The sequence below is a fragment of the Crocuta crocuta genome, unplaced genomic scaffold (genome assembly GCF_008692635.1).
Source record: "Crocuta crocuta isolate KB4526 unplaced genomic scaffold, BGI_CrCroc_1.0 scaffold31, whole genome shotgun sequence".
Taxonomy (NCBI): domain Eukaryota; kingdom Metazoa; phylum Chordata; class Mammalia; order Carnivora; family Hyaenidae; genus Crocuta; species Crocuta crocuta.
The window spans coordinates 11822291-11845307 of NW_027528362.1; the positions used below are offsets into that span (position 1 = coordinate 11822291).

At 46.6% G+C, this 23017-nt stretch overlaps 1 protein-coding gene across 1 annotated transcript in view; it reads left to right on the top strand.

Annotated features, from left to right (window-relative positions):
• The window catches only part of MYO16 (myosin XVI), a 461549-nt gene that overhangs the window by 396828 nt on the left and 41704 nt on the right, over positions 1-23017 (top strand). The window contains exons 32-36 of the mRNA XM_077754002.1: positions 5994-6105; positions 8159-8335; positions 18033-18215; positions 18366-18424; positions 20380-20538. Coding sequence (XP_077610128.1) covers positions 5994-6105; positions 8159-8335; positions 18033-18215; positions 18366-18424; positions 20380-20538 — 690 coding nt within the window. The remainder of the gene's footprint in view (positions 1-5993; positions 6106-8158; positions 8336-18032; positions 18216-18365; positions 18425-20379; positions 20539-23017) is intronic.

A 23017-nucleotide genomic window follows, 5' to 3' on the forward strand; every position in this document is an offset into this window, starting at 1 on the left:
GCGGCCGTCCAAGCAGGCGCCCACTTGCCGATGCCTATGCAGCCAATGCGGTCAAGTCCGTGACTGTTTCCAGTCCGCACCTGAAGGCTCATGATTCCAAACTCCGTGGCCCTGAGACTGGGCTCGGCAAACTCTCGTGGCTTCGGAGGGTTAGAGCAACACTGAACTTGAGCTGTTGCTCTTTTCTCTAACGTGCCAATCCCTGCTCCCCTCGCGGTGCGCCACGATCGCCTGTGTCCTGGCTGAGTCAGCTCTCCACCCCGGGCGCGGCCGGCTTACCCGTGCGTGCACAACCTCAGACGTCATACTGCTCACCTTTATATTGCTTCGGATGAATGAGTTTTCTTAGGATCGATACCACCCAAGGGACATTTTAGGGCAGTTCTGTTAGCACCTGTATCTCCTCCCTGACTGACTCGGCCTGAGGCTGCTGTGCACCGAAGGTCCGCTCACGTGCGCACAACACCGGGCTGTTGCAGCCGGAGGCTGGTGACTGTATAAAAAAGCATGAATTTTGTACCCTGTGAAAGCAGAAGATGTCTAGCGGAAACGAAAAATTTTGCTAACCACATGCTACCTCATTCAGAGGTTGCCTATGTGACAAAGGTGCTATTTTGGCAAAGATTCCCTCTCTCTCTTTTTTTAAGTTTATTTATTTCGAGAGACAGAAAAAGGTAGAGAGAGATTCCCAGACAGGCCCCGCGCTGTCAGTGCAGAGCCCGATGTGAGGCTCCAGCCCACTATCCCCGAGATCGTGACCTGAGCCCAAGTCGAAAGTTGGACGTTTGACTGCCTGAGCCACCCAGGTGCCACGGCACAGATTCTCATAATCATCACAGATAATGTATTCATCTTCCAGAAAGCATTCTAGGGCTTTTATACAAAACCCAAATGTTTCCCAGTGTTCTGTATCTTAAGGAGGCAATACATTAATATCTTCTGTCTAAGGAAGTTCTAACAGGTTCCGTTAGTCCTGACGCCGTCAATACCCACCTCTCCAGGTAAAGGGCAAATGACTAATATCCTGGCTTTACAGTCTGAGATGGGAAACTTCACGGTGAAGAGGTTACATGCCTTCTAAGGTCAAGTGGTAGGACTGGAAATAAAATGTTGACTTCTGATGTAACACTTTATGGACTCATGAACCTGTTCTCTCCAAAAGAAAATATACAAATACGTTAGCTTTCATCATTTGATTAGGAAAGTTACTTTTCTGTTCAGGAAAATTACAAAAACTTTACAAAATCTAGAAAGCAATTGGAGTAAGTGAGAAGTAGATCAAGGTAAGAACACTTGGCAAATGACTAAATAACTTACTCCCTTTTCATTCTTCACACAAATACGCTGATTGTTTGTTTTGCTAACAATTTAAGGATAGGCCCATTTAAAAATGAAATTGTCCTTGTAGGTAGAAGAATGTTTGAATTTCACAAGTCATATATTGTATTCAAAGGAACAAAGTTGGAATCGAAGAGCAAAGCATTAAATGAACAAATTAATATTTGCTTTTAGAACTAAAAGTTAATTAAAACCTCATACTGGAGTTAGGAATTGGGTGACTTCTTGACTTTATTCAGGAAGGTGAACTGAATGGAATTCTAGACACACTTCGTCATCGGGAAATCTCTGAACTGAGGACTCAGCATAGTGAGAGGTATAGTGAGGCCTCCTGGTGTGGTGTGTGACTTTGCTAATTATATTTCCCTGCGGTGGTATGAACTGATATTTGAGAACACATATCAAAACCTCAAGGACAACACTTAGTGCAAGTCTAAAATTACAAAATATCTATTTTCTACTAGGGGCTTTTACAAAACACTCTTAATTTGAAAAAAAAAAAGTTGGCTTGAGCCACTTAGGACTTTCTCACACATACATGAATTCACAGCCTCTGTAAGCACCGTAGCTTTCATAACTGAAAAATTAGCTACATGAGACCAGGTCATCCTCCCACCCCCCGCCCCACCAGATTCTAGAAGTTTCAACTACACAGATGAGACCCAGGTGATTCTTGATGGTCTGTGATGTGGGGAACAGCTTTGCACATTTGCATGACGTCTTCTCGTGGGATCCTACAGGCTATTCTTTCAGAATCAAAGGGACTAAAGATAAGATGTGGAAGAGAAAAAAGGTCTTCAAACGGGCAGGAATCACGGGAGCTGCTATGTGATGGTTAAGGTTTACACGATTTGATCCCGAAGTCAGTAATCCATTTTCTTCTGAATGAATTGAAAGGCTGTTATTGATGATTTACTATAGTCTTGGGACTTCTTCCCTTTAACGTTTTAAGTCTTCTCCTTTACCCTCTTTATACTTAAAGATATTCTTATTTTCACCTGAAATGGCTTTCTTACCAAATAATCCAGTGGGTGGCTAATTCGCCCTCAAGGCGCCTGAGTTAATTACGCTCATGTCTTGCGGTTGTGGTCTGGGGAAATTGTTCTGCCGATTTTGCAGAAGCATTGAAGGTATTCCCCTCGCTTCCGTGGAAAGTGACCTTGAGGAGATTACATTAGGCATCATTAGTACCCTGCTATGGGCATCTCCAGTTAAAATATAAAGTACAATGAGTCGTGTGTAGCAATGAAGTCCTTTGGCGTGTAATTCTGCTCCGTCACCGCTCTGTGGCCTTCGATGTAGGATTTCACAAATCTGATCTTCCTCAAAACAGTTCATTTTCTGTTGACTTGTGGGCGTGCGGTCTGAGGTGTGCAAAGTCACTCAGATGCTAAGAGTCCAGGGTGCACGTCCAGACGGAAGGATGCGGAGGGCCGTGTGCCCGCAGCCCGAGAGGCATAATATTAGCGGCGAGTGGTTGTAGCACTTGCCATGCAGTTACCGTTTGAATAACCCAGTTAATTCTCTGGAGACGAAGAGCTGTCTGCTATTATCCCCATTTCACAGAAGGGAACCTTAAGGCACAGAGAGCAACCCCCTTGCTCCGCACCACCCTTCTGTGAGAAACGTCCGCATGACTTGAGCACATGCTTCTGTTCTCTTACCTACCTGCACGGTGGCGCCTAGGACAGCAGAAAAGGGACAAAAACAAGCTTTTACAAGGTCACATTTGCTTATCTGAGGCGCGGCAGGTTGGGGTAGAGAAAACAGCTACGTAAAGTTAACAATGCAAACATGGACTTGACGGCGACTGGGGGGTGCACATACGATTTTGGAATACTGCATGTGGGCCCCTTGGCCCCTAATGTCGCGAATGACTGGCTGTTTAATTATCTGTGCCTTTCTAGACGCAACGATCCCATTTGCTCCCCAAACGGCTTTCACCTGATGTCATTATATGACTAACAGTATTGTGCCAGGTATTTCTAGTTGCTCAGTTTCAAAAATCACGAGACCTAACTGAAATGAAGGGAGAGAGTCACTGGCTTGTGTAGGCCACTAGGGTGCTCCATCGTGCCAACTGGCGTCCCAGCGACCCGCGGAGATTATCTAGAACATGAACTAAAATGAGCATGCTGTTCTCTCCACCCGGGAAAAGACCAGGATGATAAGACTTGGGCAAAAATGTAGCGCATCTGGAGAAGAAAGGAGGAGGGCCAGGCTGAATTAAGAAAGAGCCTGGTTTGCAGACTGTTTTTACAAGAATTGTTTTATTGCTTATGCTACAGCACAGCCATAGTTTATACGGTATAAATAGGTAGTCAAAAATGATGTAAAGGACAACGAAAAATGTACATCTCTTTGCATATATTAGGTGTTTATTAAATACCTATTCGGCACAAAACCTGCCTGAAAAAAAGCAGCTTGACGTATAAATGCATTCAAGAGACCTAGCCCTTGAGGCAATTTCACTTAAAGAGAATCACCTCAGCCAAATGGAAATCACTGTTCATCTCAAATACTTTATTTTACCACATAAACATTCTGAGTAAGAGTAATTTGAATTTTTCAGAGTTTTAGCTGAAATTTCGTCATTTAATATTTTATCCCATTGGGCCATTTGTTTGAAAGGAGCTCATGTTAAAGTTGGCCTTATGGAACAGAGCAAGCAGATGCAGAAGTAGAGGGAACGGATGAATGAACTCCCTCCATGGTCAGTCTTCCTCTCTCATCCTGTCCGGGGCCCCTCCATCACTACTGGATTATTTTGAGGTACATTCCGATGTCAAATCAATTTATCAATAAATATTGATAAATATTTTATTATTGAAGTCCTATAGAAAAAAATAGATGGTTTAATCTAGAAAGTCCTTCAGAAAAAATGAAAGATGGATTCTTAAGTCACTTTGATTAGTACAGACCAGTCGATCCATTTTAGTCTTCACTGACGTGAGCCCACTGCTCCTAAGAGAAGAGACCTGTTTCTGGAAAGCTGGGCATCAGTTTTAATGATAGAAACAAAATTCTTTGGGGTTAGCTTTCCACCCGAAGTACACTGGCCCCTGGGATCTTCCACAGGGGCTGGAGGGAAACCCCTGAGGTGGGCAGCTGGCCCAAGGAGACCCTTCTACCAACACACACACACACACACACACACACACACAGGTGTGGGTCTCTGAATATTATATCCAGACTAACAGTGAAAGACCAACTTCCTAAAGACATCCTACAGTTGCTTCTGAAATCAATATTTTATGAGGTTTAGATGTTTCTATGCCAAGTTAGGTACTGTTACTTATTCATTGTTTAGTAACAAGAAGAATGCTTTAAAATCCCTGAAATTCATGAAACTCCTATTGGAAATCTGTGACTTGCTCAAGGATGGTGTCATTCTCTTGTGTCTGAAGCCCAAGTTGGGACACTCTCCATTTCATCTCTGACGCACTCTGATGAGTGACAACCATCAGAAAGGGAAGTGCCTTATGCACATCTCCGCCTCCCATGACGGGGTGCAGGGCTTGGCATCCACTAGGCTTCCTGTGTCTACACAGACTCTTCTAGCATCGTCCTGCTCAGGGCCGTTCGCCTTCCTCTCTCCCTGCACGCTTTCTCTCCGTGGTGATTTACTGGGGGCAGGGGAGTGGCCTGAAGCATCCTGAAAGTCATGAAGGGTGTGGACAGACAAGCACATAGTTTACTGATGTGTTGCTGTCTGCATTCCTGCCTCAAGTAAGAGTCTCCTTCCTGTGAAACGAGGCATTCCTCCGCGTTCTGGAACCATCTGGAGACAACACTAAATGTCCCTGATTTTCCAAATGAGTAAGTCCTTTCAAAAGATGAGCTGAGCATCCCCGAGAAGCAAGTCCTACATTTCTCACTGAGTGGATATGAGGCAAGGATGCGCTGTCTAGATTTCTCCCGGGGCCAGCAAGCCGAGCTTTGACCAAAGAAGAAGACACCTCTCTGTGAGAAAAGGATGTTTTTAACTAAGTTCTTGGCCCTTCCACAGGAACAGGGAGCCTCTGTATTTGGGACATGTTTGCAGTGTTTCTAATTTCCCAGCTAATACTTGGCTCACCACCGCTTAAAAATAAGCTTTCAAGTATAATAAAGTGATCGGTCGGCAAACTCATCTGTGTGAAGAGCACAAAGCTCTTTGTCCTCTGTATCAATTGGACACTTAAAATATGCCTAATATGTGTTATGAATGTTTGTGGCGTTCTTCCCACAATTTATAGCACCTTCTCTTTATAAATGCCGAAGAATTCACACAGGGAAATTGTGCAAACAGGGGCCCGTAACGGACTTGCATTAACTTGTAGAGCTAATTCCCTAACCCATTTACTTAATGGAAGCATAGGACTTGCTACCGGGAATCAAGAAATGGAGAAATCTGGCCCCCGCCCTCTCACCGACTGTCGGAGGCAGCCAGGCCCATCCAATTCCATAAGTCAAAGTCTAGTAGAAGAGAGAGGCTTTAGCCGGAGATCATAAACCGTTGGTGGGTCTATGATTGAGCTCCAAGTGGCCCTTGAGCCCCAGTGTCAAGCTCGCACCTTGTTTGGTGAAGAGGCATCGTGGACTTCCTCAGAGTCCCACCACACGTCAGTGGCCTGGGAGAGCAGAGGGCCACTGCCCGGGATGTGCTCACACAGTGTGCTCGGTGAGTGGCTGCTGGAGAGGCTGGGACGGCCTCATCCCAAGGCTGCCCGGCGAACAGGGAGAGCGGTACCCAGTGCGGAAGGACGGAGCTCCCCAGGTGCACAAGTAGGGGAGTAGGCGTGGCAGCCTGAGGACCCGGAGGAGACATGTGAGCTTGGGGTACATGGTCCCATCGGACCACAGTTGTGAAGGGCAAATAAAATACAGACGGAGAGTAGCAAGCACTAGTTGCCTGGCATGGGACGGAGGCAGGATGGGCTTTCTACCTGGAAATTCCATGACAAGGTCCCGAATGGTGTCTGTTGTTTCTCTTGGTCACGAGGCAGTTCATCAGGGACTCTTAGGGTCTTCCCCACAGAGAGCAAAGGGCCAGGGAGGGAAATGAGCCAGAGAGACCATAGCAGTTCTAGGTATGCACACGTGACCTCATATAACTGGAAATACAAATGCTATGGGACATCTGTCATTGGCATTCTGCTAATAATATTAACAGCCGATGTTGGTGGATGGTTCTTTCCTGTGGCCCCGAGCACAAGGAGTCTCTTCTCCCATAATCACAGAAACTAACAGGCCCCAGAGTCAGGAATCAAGCAAGGCTCCTGTCTCTGACACCAGGGAGAAAATGCTATTTTTGTTCTACCAGGCCATTGTCCGTCTCCAAAAACAATTGAGATTTTTAAATGACACAGAGTCCCTGTCTGAGAGGCTAATTCCTTCCTGAAGTTACACATAAACTCATGAGCAGGAAAAGATACGGGGATACTTTTCCTTTTCAGTGATTTTTCAGCCGCCACCATGACACCACACCCTCCATCATTCCCTTGGTGCCATTCTAGACTAAAAACGAAAACAAGCAAGACAACAGGATTCATTAGTTTCTGAATTATGTCAATCTAGAAAGAGAGTAGGTAATGGCCCTATGTTGGAAATAGGTCTGGACAAAAAAACCAGCGTCGGGCCTCCAGTCAGTGCCCCTCAGTGAGGATTTGTTGGGAAAATATTAAGCTTACACATCTCATGACCGCCGTATGCTCACCAGACCATGGTGTTTCATTATCCTTCAAAGCCCAGTAGCAAAACCAAGAAGAGAGGTGTGGCAATTAAATATGTAGATCACCCTGGGGGATAAGTTACCTTTGAGGAGTGGGAATTATCTTGGGAAATTACCTGAACATACTGGCTGTGGGTCTATAGCCACAAGCATGCCAGTCTTCCCGGAGATATGCATCTTGCATAAAGGGCTTGTCATTTCTGAAATGAGCCACAGGCAGCCAAGGAGCCATCACCACTGGGATGTTCTGTGAGGCACTGTCAGCGGGAGAAGAATCTACCGTACCTGGAATTCTGAAGGGGAAAAAAAAAAAGAGGCAGTCTTTTCAGAAGTGGATTATCTTTCATAACCAGTAAATATTTTTCATGCTATCAACCCGTTAAAGCAAGCAGCTATTGTGTTTCGGGGCTCTCTCTACTGGATTGTGAATTAAACTCCCACGGGGGGCTCCAGAGAGAAGCCCAGTGCTTTATCTTCGAAGGCTCTCAGCAGCTCTCCTTAAGCAAGTTAATAAAGACCTTCCTGACAATCTGCATCTCATTATTGCCACATAATACAACATCCTGGGGTTTTCTTCCTTCTGTGAAGAAACGCTTAAAAGCGACATGGTGCGTGGAATGTTTTCCTAAAGACGGGCTGGATTGGCGCCATGGTCTCTCTCTCTCCTTAAGAGTATTGGCAGAGGAAAACCTATTTCTTAATTGCCTACCAGTGTTCTGGTCCTTCCCGCCGACTTGAATCATTTTTGTGATTAATCCTCAGGTTAGCCTAGAAAAATCTCACACTACTTGAAAGCCAGCTCGGTCCAATATCGCTTTATCCAGCGCTCGGTCCCTTGGGTCCACAACGGTCACCTGGCATCCACCATGTGAGGAGCTTCACAGGGTTTTTCTGTTAGTACTGGATTTACGTCCACCTTTCTCCCGGTTCCTCCTGGAAACCTGTACTGCTCGCACCCATACACTGTACACGTGCAGTCACTGTGGGAATTGCAGTAAGACAGCAGACAGCAACCTTGTTTCTTTCGCTCCCCACTCAGGTAACGAGGTCCTCAAGTATGAAGGGCCCAGACAATGGCAGGCGTGAGCTCGCTCTCACCTTACACAGGTTTGCAGTGAAACACGCACTGGACCACGATGTCCGAGAACTGGTGCCTTCCCCAGGGTTGCTGAAAAACCTGGAAGAGAGCTTCCTCACACTGAGAAGTCTAGCTCATCGTCACACCGAATTTCACAAAGGAAAAATTCCTTTTATAGCATGGAAGAACTGCCATGTACATGATGGGTACGTGGGGGGGATTCCCAGGCACGTGCTGGATTTGGATTTTGGCCTTCTTATTCTTTGATGTGGAAAGATGGACACTCAGGAAGAAGCAAGTCCGAGAAAGAAGACGAGACAAAGCATCAGGGGGAAGCTAGGATCCCCAAAAAGGCATTTCCATGTTCCCAAAGAGTGAACCAAAGCTCCCAGGTTTTAGCTCACCTTCTGACGTCACATCCTTTCATTGGAGCTCCGTTTGCTCAACCACGTTCTCAGGTTAGACCACCAGTCGGACAGAGCCAGGCGGGCTTTCACAGCAAAACGGAGGGGACATAGCGAAGGAGGAACAACTGATTCAGTGCGGGGGTGGGGGAGGAGTTCTTCCAGCTCAGAAGTCCTTTCTTAGGCACTCGGCCAGCGCCCAGCCCCAACAGACTGTGGAGCAAAAGAGTATTTTCTATGTGTTTTATTTTCACGAGACTTTTACTGACTATTCCATCTCTCAGTACTTAGCTACCTTTACGTATATCTAGTAACCAAGTCCTTGTTGGATTTTTTAATAGGTAAACTGCTTTAAAAATAACTACTGCAGTCCTTAGGAAAAACAAAATCTCCGATGCTCCATTTCAGAGACATCGGCTCACACTCCAGGCTTACCCTGCTGTTCGAGTGCCTTCTGGCCACCCCTCATCTCCCCCACGTAAACCTCAGCCCAACTAGAGGCTGATCGAATCACTCAGGTGTCATACAAGACAGTAAAACTCTAACTGTTAACATTAATTTCACTGGTGCAGTTGCGGTGTGCAGGGGTATCCGTTCATTTACCAAGCCTTGAAATCACGTCTAATTTACAGAGGCTAAAAGGCAACACGACACGGAGACACTGGGTGATGAGGGATCATAAAAATGTCTTTCTAATCTGATGATCATTGGAAAACCCAGCGATGTGGCCCAGCTGCTAATCAGAGAGCATTTACATTGCTGTGAGACCTGAATCCATCCTAGGCACCCTTCGTAATGATTTTAAGAGAAATGCCCCCTTTTTTTTTCAGATAACAAAACAATTCTACGACATGGCCCCCAAATGTGCAGCTCTTTTCAGGACTAAAAAAAAAAAAAAATAGACACTAACACCAGGCAAGATGATTAAACTGGCAATAATAATTTGTATTACATTTGCCTGAAAAATTTTTTTTTTCATTTAGAAGAACGCATTGAGGATCTCTTTTGCAGCAAACATCGTACTAAGTTGTAGGGATTTTTCAAATAACATGCGCAGACTATTCAGGAGGAGCAGCTCGCAGCAGGGAAACCTCACAGATCCAGTAGATCAAGGTGGTGAGAAATTGTTTGCGTGAAGACACTGTCTGAGTTTCACAAAACACTGCTTACCCTCCATGTGTGTGAAATGTGGCATTTTTATTCAGTTCGTTTTATTCTCCTTCCTTTTTAGCTGCTTCCCGTGACCCTAAATTGATTTCACAACCTGTAAATATGTTCTTTGGAACACGGGTCTAGAAGGGGGGGGGGGTCAGACCAAACATGAGAAGAGAGAGTTCTAGGGCAGGCGGACTCCGGCACTCATGCCAGCGGCCAGTCTGTGCTCTGTCCTGCACCATGATCACAAGGTTTTAGACCCAGACATGGTGACGTCATCAAGTTAGGTTTGGGGGTACCTGCACCAGGCCGTGTGAGTAGGATAGATGTCTCTCTCTCTGATTTTTCTATATTCATGTACATGTAAACACAATTTCAGCAGCGATTAATGAGAAATGCTCAGTTGTGGGGCATCTGGTAGGGGAATCCCACCTCCCCACTGGCCATTGCGTCCCGGATGAAAAGAGAACCCATCTGAGACATAGGTTCAGCCTTGCCCTGCAGGGTCCCAGCGCCCCTCCCTCTGAGAAACTGGCATCTACACTGCGACGTGTCACTGTAGCGGCTCAAGGGAAATCCACGCACCGGCACATATGACTTTAGAGGCCCAAGGAATTAGCAGTGCCAGCCAGCCTACCTTTGGTAAAGGGCACAGTCACGGGGGCCACCAAAGAAACAGTCCCTGGGGCTTGCCAAGAATTTTGACGAGGGGCACCTGGGTGGCTCAGTCAGTTGAGCATCTGACTTCCACTCAGGTTATGATCTCACAGTTTGTGGGTTCGAGCCGCACTTCGGGCTCTGTGCTGACAGCTCAGAGCCTGGAGCCTGCTTCAGATTCTGTGTCTCCCTCTCTCTCTGCCCGTTTCCTGCTCTCTCTCTCTCTCTCTCAAGAATAAACATTTTAAAAAATGTTTTTAAGAATTTTGACAAGCATTGAAATCGACACGGATATTTGTGACTTCTTACCGAAGGCCTGGTGATCACCAGCCCATGTGAGCAGGTGGGGCTGAGAGCAGCAGAGTTCACTATACTGTTGTTAAAATATTGAAATATCTCTGTGCCAGTTGGAAATGACTGTTGGCCGGGGCCTGTGGGGTCCCCATGCACACTGCCCTCCGTGGGTGTCCTGGCTCCAGACCTGTACAATTTCTTCTTGGTTAGATGTGGACACAACAGGCTTAAGGTAAATGGTCTGTGCTTATTCGGTTGATGTTGGCCTGTGGCCTTTGGGTTTAAGTAGTCGAGGTGGGCAAATGTTGTGATTACTCCTAAGTAAGGATTTTGAAAAGGCTCAGTATACATCACTGCTATGTTTTTTTTTATTTAAATATTTTAATGTTTTATTTATGATAGAGAGAGAGCACAAGTGGGGGAAGGGCTGAGAGAGAAGGAGACACAGAATCCGAAGCAGACTCCAGACTCCAAGCTGTTGGCACAGGGCCCGATGTGGGGCTCAAACCCACGGACGGTGAGATCATGACCTGAGCTGAAGTCAGACAGTTACCTGACTGAGCCACCCAGGCGCCCCTGCTCTTTTTTTTTTTTTTACTTCTGCTGATTTTACTCGTTCTCTCTCACCTGCTGCAATCACACCATTGAAATTCATGTCCACAACTAGAGCTTTCCTGTCCTGTATGACACATATATGGATCAGTAAACCACTAGGTGTGCTCAGATCTATTAGATGGAGATCAGGGGTGGCTCTGCAACATTACGGTAAGATTGGACTGGGATCCAGTGTCCCTGAAATGGAGGCACATAGATTGTATTATTCTTAAGGACCAAAGTAGTTACCCTTTTTTTTAAATAAACTTGTTTTTACTTATTTATTTTGAAAGAGAGAGACAGAGAGCAAGCGGAAAAGGGGCAGAGAAAGAGAGACAGAGAATCCTAAGCAGGCTCCACGCTGTCGGCACAGAGCCTGATGTGGGGCGTGATCCCACAAACCGTGAGATCATGACCTGAGCCACAATCAAGAGTCAGACATTTAACCTACTGAGCCACCCAGGTGCCCCCAAAGAGCTTATTCTTAAAGCAGAGTATCGATTAAAAATCCAAGAAGGGCTCTATTACCAGCCATATGTAAAAGTGACCAAATACCAAGAGACAAAATAGACTCAATTCTCATGAAAATTAAATAAATAAATGCCCTCTCAGGCCCTATGAGATCCAGGGAGACGGCAGAAGAGAGGACACGGGAGCCGGTCGAGTGCGAGGGGGCTCTTCTGTGTGGCGTTGCAGACGCTGGGCACCATGAGCTCACCATCCGTAACATCCGTCACAAATATTACCTGTTCCCGATAAAAGAGCAGAATATTTTCCTTCTCACCTTTGCCTTCTGGGGAAAGTGAGGGAGAACCATTTACCTAAACCAATGCACCANTGGCACTCAGGAAATGTAAAAATAACAGCAATATAAATAACCGCATGACCTATGAAACTGTACATGAGGCATGGTCCCCGGGCCAGGCCAGCGTGTTGTTTAGATGTTGCATATTCAGCTAATTATAGGAGAGGCGAGCTGCCCGAGCACACGGAAGGGGAAGGGATTGGTGTGATGCGTTTCCCGTTATGGCAGCGACAGAACGAATGGATGAGCACAGGAGGATCCAGTTAGTTAAATTTAAAGGAAAATTGGCACGACATAATTTTCTGTGCATTTCTGGGTTCTAAAAGCCCTATTTATACTGACAGGCATTTTTTAGCTTTACTATTCTTCCCCGGCTCAGCACATATGTTGTTGAAGATATCACTTCATTTCCTGACTCAGTTGGTGTTTTCTAGCACAACCCGCTCGTTGCACTTAGCAGGGGTGAGGGTGGCAGGAGTTAGGGGTAGGGGACAAGGAGGCGTTTCCATTCCACCCTACTTAGCCCGGAGGGTCAGTGTCTATGGCACTTCCTGCCTCAGAAGAATGCTTAAAACCCAAGTTCAGGGGGGAATTTTGATCTACTCAAGAGTCGCGATCAACTCATGAGGGTTGTTGGAAAGTAGGAAGGCGTGCTGGGGGCGAGAGTGAGCCTTTTAAGGTCAGTAGGGTTGGGTAATTACGTTTTCTCAACCCGTGCAGCCTCTGCGACAGCTACGGTGCTCTATTTTTTTTTCTGTTTCCTAAGCAATCAAGTTCCTCTGGAAACACAACCAGATTGTGGGACACTGATGTGTCCCAAGGGTAATCGCGTGGGAGTCTGGTGTCTCCAATGCCCTGATACTGGTAGACACTGCAGCCCTCCCTTGATACCTTTCTGCAACTATTAGCAAAGGGACGATAAAGTCATGTCCACATGGCTTAGGGGCCCTTAGACCTGGGCCGTTCCAAAGCTGCAGAGACAGAGTGTGCACCCCTGAGCGTGTGCGGACACACACCCTGTAGGAAGACCCCAGGCTGCTCCCATCTTGTGTCGGTGCCGCAAGCCTGCACGTGAGGTCTGTCTGCCTATTTGGGGTGAGGATCAGACACTGTCTATGGGAATCCTTACACTTGACATTTGTCTTTCTCTGAGGCAATAAGCCGTATGTTTGGGTTGCTCTATCATGCATATCATTTTTTTTTTTTTTTAGAATTTAATTCATTCCCTAGAAACTTGTTAGAGCAGAATTCAGGGCAAGTTGGGAGCACTAAACCCTTATGTGTATTTCTTCCTCTAAGATTTTAGCAAAATCGGAGACGTAGGAGACATTGTTCCTTGTAACACAAACTAGATGCCGACTTGGGCTAAGTGATCCCACCCAGGTTTAATCACACACCATCTCGGTGTATCTGTAAGCACCGTCCAGCCGTAACTCCTACATTTTAGGAACGAGAACTTGAGAAGTAGCAAGACTATGCCAGCCACGTCTCTCGGCGTTGGTGCCTCTCCTGAATGCCAACGAGGAAAAAACAAGGACATTCCCTTCCCGCATAGCCCTTCTAGAAGAGGAATTTTCCTATAGAGTTGCGGAATGAATTCGAGCCAGCATGAGTAATGAGTTTAAAATGTATTTTCACATTTTTTCTGCCTTGCATAGCGCTCTTGGTATTAAATCAGTCAAACAGCTATAGTTTGTTTTTCTCTCCTGCATTACTGAAACCTGGATCCTGTCTCCTGTGTTTCCAAAATACACTCTAAAATTATCTCAAGTTCAGGTAACCAAGCGAAATGATGTGCTTCAGCATTCTTCTTAAAGAAGCATGCAGTGGCTCATTCCTTACTCCTTCTGTGCGACCTTTCCGAGGCATGGGTGCCCTCCACCCCCCTCTGCCCCCTCACCCCACCTCCCGGCCCACACCTGCCTGCGTGTGTCCACCGTCACCGGGCCTCACCTTCTGCTGCCCATCTTGGGGGGCGTCGCTCCCCTGTAAGAGACCCTCCCTGCAGAGGGATGCCAGATTGTCTCCCACACACTCTTCTCAGTCCTCATCAATGCGTTGCTTCGAATCATTGCCACTCCATTTAAGCCTTGTGCATGTGGCTGTCCCTTGAAGGTCAACGTGCACAGCCCCAAACTTGCCCCGTCCACTCACCCCACTGGCGCTGATTTACTGTGGTCCTTCGGCTTCAAGGGTCCTCAGCTCGGACCTCCCTGACCAGCGGTCCTTCTGCCCCGGCCCAGGTCTAAATGCTCTGTGCCCGTGTCTCTGGCCTCTCCTCCAGCTTCGCCCCGCTGGACACATTTTCGCTAGTTTGATAACATTTAAAAGTTACAGTCTTGGGGCGCCTGGATGGCTCAGTTGGTTGAGGGTCTGACTCTTGGTTTCAGCTCAAGTCATGATCCCAGGGTCATGGGATCAAGCCTGGTGTTGGGCTCTCTGCTGAGCATGGACAGAGCTTAAGACTCTCTCTTTCTCCCTCTGCCCCTCCCCCAAAATAAAAAAAAAAATCAGTCTTTATGTTATGCCCTTCCTTACCTAAGAAGGTGCTAGACCCCATTCTGTGGATAGTGCATAAGCTGCAAACATGCCCATTCCCTCTGCCCCTCCCCTCCTCCCCCTTCTTCTCTCTCTCCTCTCCCCCCTCCCCTCCTCTTCTCCCCTCTCCAACTCTCCTCTCTCCTCCCTCTCATCCACTTCTCCCCCTTCTCTGAGCAGAAAGACTTTACAGACCGCCTTTTTTTCCCCAGGCATTGAAGCTTATACCATGGTGGGGTGCGGGGAACAAGTGTGAGAGTGTTTTTAACAAAAAGAATAAACATGATGGGTCTCCTGGGTGGAGCATCGGTTAAGCATCTCACTTCAACTCAAGTCATGATCTCGTGGACTGTGAGTTCGAGCCCCATGTTGGGCTCTGTAGTGACAGCTCACAGCCTGGATTCTGCTTCGGGTTCTATGTCTTCTTCTGTCTCTGCGTGTCCCCCACTCATTCTCTCTCTCTCTCTCTCCCTCCCCCCTCTTCCCCCTTTCTCCCCTCTCTCTCAAAAATAAACACTAAAAAATTTTAATGAAAAGAAAAATGACAAACATTTAGGGAGTGAATCTGCGCATTTATTTAAAATGAGGAAATAAAGCAAGGTGGACATTTACCAAAGCTGCCTCATGCAAGCCGTCACTGTGCACGCGTTGGCCGACTGGCTTGGGCTTCAAACTTGGCCTCTGCAAGTGGAGGCCCGGGACCATCACTGCGGAGACTCTTGGTCGACACCCTCTGCCCATGTCCAAGTACCAAGACTCACTGCGATTTTCTGACATCAGAGGTCGTAAAGGCGCATAAAGTAACATTTTAAAAACCTGAACAGGTATAAACCTCACATACTGGTGGGAAATGATAAAGCCTTTGTTGGTGATGATGAGTAGTGAAAACCCGAATGCATATCGTGGGGCAGAAATAGATTTCAGGTATCCCAAAGCTCTGTCCTCAGCTCTCAAGTTAACAAGCAGGTGGAAGGCAACCAGCGCTGGCCCTTTGAACACGGAGATGTTCACCTCACACAGTGTGAACTTTTCTTCACCTTGTAGTTTTAAATAAGTAGAGATTAGACTCAAAGGTGTAGTAACAGTGGAAGTCTTTTCATGTTTCCGGTAACCTCTTCTGAATGAGAAGAAACCATTCCTGAGATTTCTCCCTAATCATTCACATGAATTCTTCAGTCAGTAAGTTTGTCAGCTCATCTAGTTACAAAACATGTAGTTTCCTTTTAGAAAACAAAGTTTCTATAGCAATTTCGTCATAGTGATTTGTTTATTCTTTATTCTATTTTTTCTTTCTTAAAAAAAAATTTTAACATTTATTTTGAAAGAGAAACAGAACATGAGAGGGGGAGGGGCAGACAGAGAGGGAGACATGAATCTGAAGCAGGCTCCAAGCTCTGCATTGTCAGCACAGAGCCCAACGCAGGGCTCAAACCCACGACCCATGAGATCATGACCTGAGCCGAAGTTGGACACTTAACCAACTGAGCCACCCAGGCGCCGCTGACTTAGCTTTTAAAACAAGCTTTCTCAGCCTCAGCCCCACGGACATCCTGGGCATGGCTCTTCCTCATCGCGGGGGCTGGCCGTGCAGTGCTGGGTGCTCCACAGCATCCCAGGCCTCTACCCACCAGATGCCAGTAGCCACCCCCTCCTCCAACGTGAGGTCTAGAAATGCCTCCAGACTTTGCCCAATACCCCCTGGTGGGCAATATCGCCTTCTGTTGCACACCAGTCTTCAAAGGATGACAGTGTGATGTTTTAGTGAAATAAAAACTAACCCAGCAAAACTGAATTTTTTTTCTGGAGATTTGCTAGAACTCGCCCACTAGATGAAGACTCAACTGTGTCCACGTTGCATACTTGTGTTTAACCGTCATCTCCTAATGGAAAGGCCAAGGCTTTATTTGTGAGTCAGATCCCAGGGTGATTCATTTCTCCCGTACCTGTAACAACAGCGCCAGACAGGGGTCACGGGGCAATCCTGTTTACAGGCTGAGAGAAAACAGCACAGGGATTCAAATCAACTTGTGTGGTATGGCGCCAACCAAAGGTGCCACCAAACTGCATAAACCACTGATTACACAAGACGTGCAGATACGAGAGTGACTCAGACATACCTTGCGTCGTTGTACAGGATTTTGCAGCGCACACTCCTGTATCGGTTTGTTTAGCTTTCCTGAAGTCTCAGATATTTTCTTTTGGTGTGACGGTGACCAACTTTTCTTCACTCTCATATCCCTGATGACCACCACTTAGAGGCATGAACAGGCTTCACAACTTGGTTTGCTCAGGATGCTTCCTCTTAGAATCCTCCCTAAAGGATGACCTTGTATGTGCACTATTATAAGTAAGCCTTCTTCAGGCTTGATGGCAGTGTGCCCTCGATTTTTTGCTGCTGTAATTCCTTCACTGGCCAAGTACAGGGTCACAGGCACACTGTCCATGAGGAACATCATAACCCCTCGAGCACTGAACTGACCCTTTACGGCAAACCTGAACTGTTGAGACTTTCTGCATCTGACCCTCAGTGTAGTTGAGTCAGGCATGAACAAGTTGGAACACAGATGTTTCTACGTGTCTGGATTTAACTTGGAGCGAGGGCGTTTATGAGCAGAGGCTGACACAGAATTTAGTAAGCCAAGAACCACCCCCCCCAATTAATATTAATGAATAAGGATAACGCCAAAGTGGAGACATCTATATTGATGTCGCAACTTTTTCAGTGGCTAGAATACACCACTCAGCCGATGGTTCCCAGTTCATTACCGCGGAGGCACAGCGATCCAGTAAAGCCACAGAAAAGCAGCTGCCTTCTCCTTCAGATCAGCGAATGAAATGATGGAAGACTGTACATAGAAGGGCCAAGGATGGGAATGAGTGTGGGTCGATGGTGGAGCCCGCCTGCCCCAGTCTGAACCCGGCAGCAACACCTACTGATTGAGAAATGTTTGCACGTAGCTTCAGGGACCTCATCTCAAACACAGGCATGAAAGGGACAGCTGTTCAGCGGTAGAAAAACAAGAGCAAAATCAGATGTCACCTCTAGCAGAGGGGTGGCTCACCGTAAATCCCCGGGCGATGGTAATTCTTGTCAGAACGAGGTGAATGATCGTCAGATTGGCCATCAGCTCTTGCATTTTATGTTAAGAAAGACTTACTTCCTCTTTTCTGTCCAGACCCATCTGTATCCTTTTAAGGTAAAACTATAAAGAGAATTTTCCTGGTAATGTAAGGGTCCCAGCCTAATGTGGAGGACAAATTTAAGATCAGTCCTTGGCTATGGTTTAACCTTCTGATTGGAAGTATTTTTAAAACGTTCATAGCAAAATGGGAGGTTTTGACTATAAACACATGGATTCTTTATGAGCTGGGAATCAGTTATGAGGGAAACTAGCATCGAGCGTTTGTACCAAGAGTCTACACGGTGTCTTGGAGGATTGAGCTTTGTCCCCCCAGATGGAAGGAGACTGTCCCCAGTTACCCGGTGAGGAGCTCCCCAGCTCATACCCTCGGCAAGCTCCTTCCTGTGATGGCCTCCCAGGTCCCCAGGCCGTATGCCCGGCCCGGCCCCACCTGCCCCTTGTTTCCACGTGCCCGCTCATCAGGACCCAACACATGGCTCCTGCCTCCAGCGTTCACGTGCCTGGGACATCGTCCTTCTCCACAGCCACTTCTTTCCCTCCTTCTCTGAGCCCCAGTGCGACCCCCGAAATATGCTTCCTGACCTGTGTCCCTGGCTGCACTGCCTAACACGGCGACTCTCACCCCCGCTGCCCCCCTTCTACCCAGCCTGGAGGCCGCCGCTGTTTACTTGCTTGTTGTTTACTTGCTTGTTGTCCTACTGGGAGGTGAGCATCATAATTGCATCTGGAGCTTCCGAAGAGTGTCACATAGTAGGCGTTCAATAGGCAAGTGAATTAAAGAGTGAACAAAAATGGCTTGAAGAGAGGTGGATAAATACATCTTGAGATTGTAACGTTGATTTATTTTTGAGAGACAGACCGTGAGTGGGGAGGGGCAGAGAGAGAGGGAGACACAGAATCCGCAGCTCCAGGCCCTGAGCTGTCAGCACAGAGCCCGACGTGGGGCTCGAACTCACGGACCACGAGATCATGACCTGAGCCAAAGTCAGACGTTTAACTGACTGAGCCCCCCAGGCGGCTTTGAATCTGAACGGGTTTTACTGACTTCCAGATTTTTTTAAAAGGCAAACTGGAACCAACAGAATGAATTAGATACTAATTTAGCACCTGCTCAATAATTGCTCATTGTCTAGACCTCACATGGTTCCAATGCCCGGCCCTCAAGTTCACCACTGTTCTTATGCGCACTGGCTGGACCAGAGCCTTTCCACTTGGTCCCTAAGTGCAGCGGTTCAGGGACTNCTTCCTTCTGTCCATGCAACATTTGCTATCTTCAACCCCTTCCCATCTGGGCAGATGTGGCTCCTTTCTGCGCTTTGGGGCCAGGCTCCACCATGTAAATGACAGGTCGCTGTGGGTCCTCTGCCTGATGGGCGGGAAGAGGCAAGACTGGTGAGGACGGGGCACTCTATGTCCGGGGAGTGCATAGGGCGAAGCGCAGAAACACGAATCTGTAAGGAGCTCTGGATAAATGCGTTGTCTGGAGCGCCCTTTGAATGTAAGGCTCAAGGGTAAGGGGAGATCACATCTAGACAGAAGAGTTAGAAAGGATCATGGCAAGTGCAGTCTGGAGACACCAGCTCTGGACAGCTGGCCTTCTACCATTTTTCTTTCCCTCCCTCCCTCCCTCCTTTGGGCTCACTGGAGATCAGCTATCCTGCCACATGTAAAGTATGATAAACTGAATTAGGCTTTTTACCCCTTTAGAATAATTTGTTAGCCTAAAACTTGTGAAGGGGCTAACCTGAAGTAAGTCAGAATCAGTGTGTCCTAGCGGACAAAGATCGGAAGCATCATGCTCATCCCCGGGGTGAACGAAAGCCCCCCAGTACTCTGGAGTTTTTTGAGGTCTACGGAGAAGCAAGAGTCAATCCCAGCTCACCTGGCCAGTCCGAGAGGGAGGCCCTGACTTGAGGATTGGTTGGGGAGGAGATGTGTACTTGATAGACCTGCTCTGATGACTTGTAGACCCTGCCTGAAGATACCACAGTAGACAGTGCTCCAAACACTGGCACTTGCTCTGCTTTACTTTATTATTACTACATAGTTTTTAAAAATATCTTCGTTTGGCTCTTTGGCCTAATTTGGACAACAGCTTGCATGTTCATCGATCTCTGAGCACCCACCAGGGGATGAGCGGTGAACAGGCAGCTAATGTTAGCATCCAGAATCCAGAAGTAGGGTTGCGAGTTTAATCTACCTAAAGGGATAATAACTGATTTTGTAACGATGCTGAAAATGTATTTGTTATCTTTTCAAACCTGTAGGGTTGTCTCAGCTCTGCTTAACTTAATAATTGAGAAAACTTCTGAATCATGAATTTATTTCCATGCTTCTTGTAGGAAATAGTGTTCTCAAGACAAGGCTGTAGTGACAAGGTGTTAGACTACGGCATCAAAATTTCTGTATAGATACAGTTGAAAATAACAAAATATGAAATTCATTATCACCAATTAACATTTCCCATGATGTGTGAGAGTGTTGTGGCAAAATTCGGTGAATATTTTGTAGGCCGTAAATTTAATTAGCAATGATTATTAACTTACCATTTCACATATAAGGTTTCATTGGATACATTTTATTGTTTTCTTCTACTATTTAATTAAATGATTCAGTCCCTTTTAGCAGAAAAAAATAATCCTTTCTGAAATTTATTTTAGGTTTTGAGACTAACATGAACCTAACTGGCCGAGATGATCCTGGTAGATCAGAAATTGTATCCGAGACTCAAGATAGAAATGCAAATAACCATGGAATTCAATTATCTAATTCGCTCTCAAGTGCTATCACGGCTGAAAATGGGAATTCCGTCTCAAATGGTAAGTGCTTTTTAAACTCAGACATAAATAGATGAAAGTATTAAGTTCTATCAACTTTCTAGGGAGAATGGATTTGAGACATAAAAACGAAGTAGGCTTAAAAACTGGAACATAGATCATAAACTTTACTGTGGGGTATATTGTAGCGTTTTATTCGTTAGGTTAAAGGATTGTTGCATTCGGTGTTAGTTGACTTTTCGGAGATTGTTATTATAGAGCATCTTGTATGTGGGAACCAATATAAAATGAGATTATACATAACGAAAGTAGGATATGGATGCTTTAACAATAGTTTTAATTTAAAAAAAAATACCTTTTTCTTCTCATCCCTGAATGGTGTGAAGGGAAATAATATTGAAGTTGTGGTAAACAGCAAACAGGCCTTAAGTATTTAATTGGACTGTCCATGAATGCATCATCTAGAAATTGGCTAGCCTGTGTGTATCCAAAATAGCGGCTTATACAAAGCCAACCTTTTCCTGAGAACATGCGGAAAAGCTGGCCCAAACTTTCTTTGTTGTTTAATCTGGTCAAAGGCGCTAGAAAACTATTAAGACAATGAGATCCTGGGAAGACACTGAAGAAGGGGGTATGGACTGCATGGAGGCCAGGCAAGGAGGCCTACATTCTAGCCTTTTCTCTAAGGGATGTCCGGGGCATTCTTATCATCCCGAGAAGGCACCTCAGAAGCCAGGCCAGACTTCTGACCACCTCCAAGGATTGTGGGGACAGATGAAGTTCAGGGCCTGCCTAGGCCATGCGCTAGAGCCTTGCAGTGTCCAAAGGTCAAGTGGATCCAACTAGAAGTCACAGTGTAGCTATGAATCATCTCAATCCCTGATGCTGGATGGAGGTCCCCGAGAACTGACAGGGCCCACCTGTACCTGGGAAGTAGAGTGTGTGTGTGTGTGTGTGTGTGTGTGTGTGTGTGTCCCAAAGGACAATTACAGCACCTGAGGCTTTAAAACGATCTAACAAACCATTTTTCAAATAATTCAACACATAGCCAAAAACAACTGAGCACATGAGGACACAAAACAAGATCAAAAATGAACAAGCAGAAATAGCAATCATTTGCAGCACATCTGCGGGGACCCAAAAGATTGGAGTTCAAAAGCACATAAAGTATGTTTACACTGCCCAAGGAGATAAAAGAAGGGAGTCAGCAGAAATGGGAAACTATAAAACGTGTCAAATGGAAATTCTGAAATTGAGAAATAGGCATAAAATTAAGTACAATAGAGGACGGGTTTAAAGTTAATTAGACACAGTCATTTGGAGGAAGCGAAAAATAAACCAACCTGGGGAAGTGGAAGATAAATCAGGAAGTATCTGGAATGAAACACAGAAGCAAAGGGAAGATTAGGGATTCCAGAAAGAGTTTGGAGACATGAAAGGCTTGGTGAGAGAGTCATTAGAACACAAGAGAAAGAGAGAGGTTGTACGGGCAGCAGAGAAAACTGTGGCCACGTGAATGCCTGTGTGCCAATGCTTATTGGTAATCATCTACAGTGGGTCCCCTTGGGGTGCGCCCAGGTGGCTCAGTCAGTTAAGTGTCCAACTTCAGCTCAGGTCATGATCTCGCGGTCCATGAGTTCAAGCCCCGCATCGGGCTCTGTGCTGACAGCTTAGGGCCTGGAGCCTGTTTTAGATTCTATGACTCCCTCTCTCTCTGCCCTCCACCACTTGGACTCTCTCTCTCTTTCTCTCTCTCTCAAGAATAAATCAACATTTAAAAAAATATATTTAAAATGGATATCCTTCAACTGGTGACTGGGTCGTGTTAGTTATCTATTGCTCTGTGAAAACTACCCCCTCCCAGAACTCAGAGGCTTAATTCAACAACAGGCTATTTTTCCATACCTTCTGTGGACCAGGAATCTGGCTGTGGCTGAGGTGAATGAGTGCCTTTGTCTCCTCGTCCCCCGTGAGGCAGGTTCAACTCACTGTTGGCCAAAACCCTAGGGATCTTGAAGCCTGATGGAGAGATGGTCCACTTTCAAGATCACTTAGATGGCTACTGGCAAGCCCCGTCAGCTCACTCACACAGGCTGCGCCCTACGGGGACCTCACAGAGGGGCAGCAGTCTGTGAGAGGGCAAGAAAGAGTGTCGGGAGGCAGGCCGGGGCCCCCGGTACCCCCTCCCTGCAGGGGACATGCAGCACATCTGCCTCGTTCTGTGTGCAGGTCATACATGCAGGCCACTCAATGGGAGGGGGTTGCATGGGACGTGAGTGCCCGGCGCTGGGCTGACCTGGGGCCATTGTACAGGATGCCTAGCACGTGGATAAACTGCAAAATAAAGTCAGGGGCACTAATCTTACATGCAACAAAACGGGTGCCTCTCAAGCACGTTGCACTAAGCGAAGACAGAATCAGAGACTAGGAGTATGGGTCCATTTACCTGATATTCTGGAAGGGGCCAAACTCAAGGCACAGAGAACAGATGAGTGGCTGCCCGGGCTGCGTGAGTGGTGGG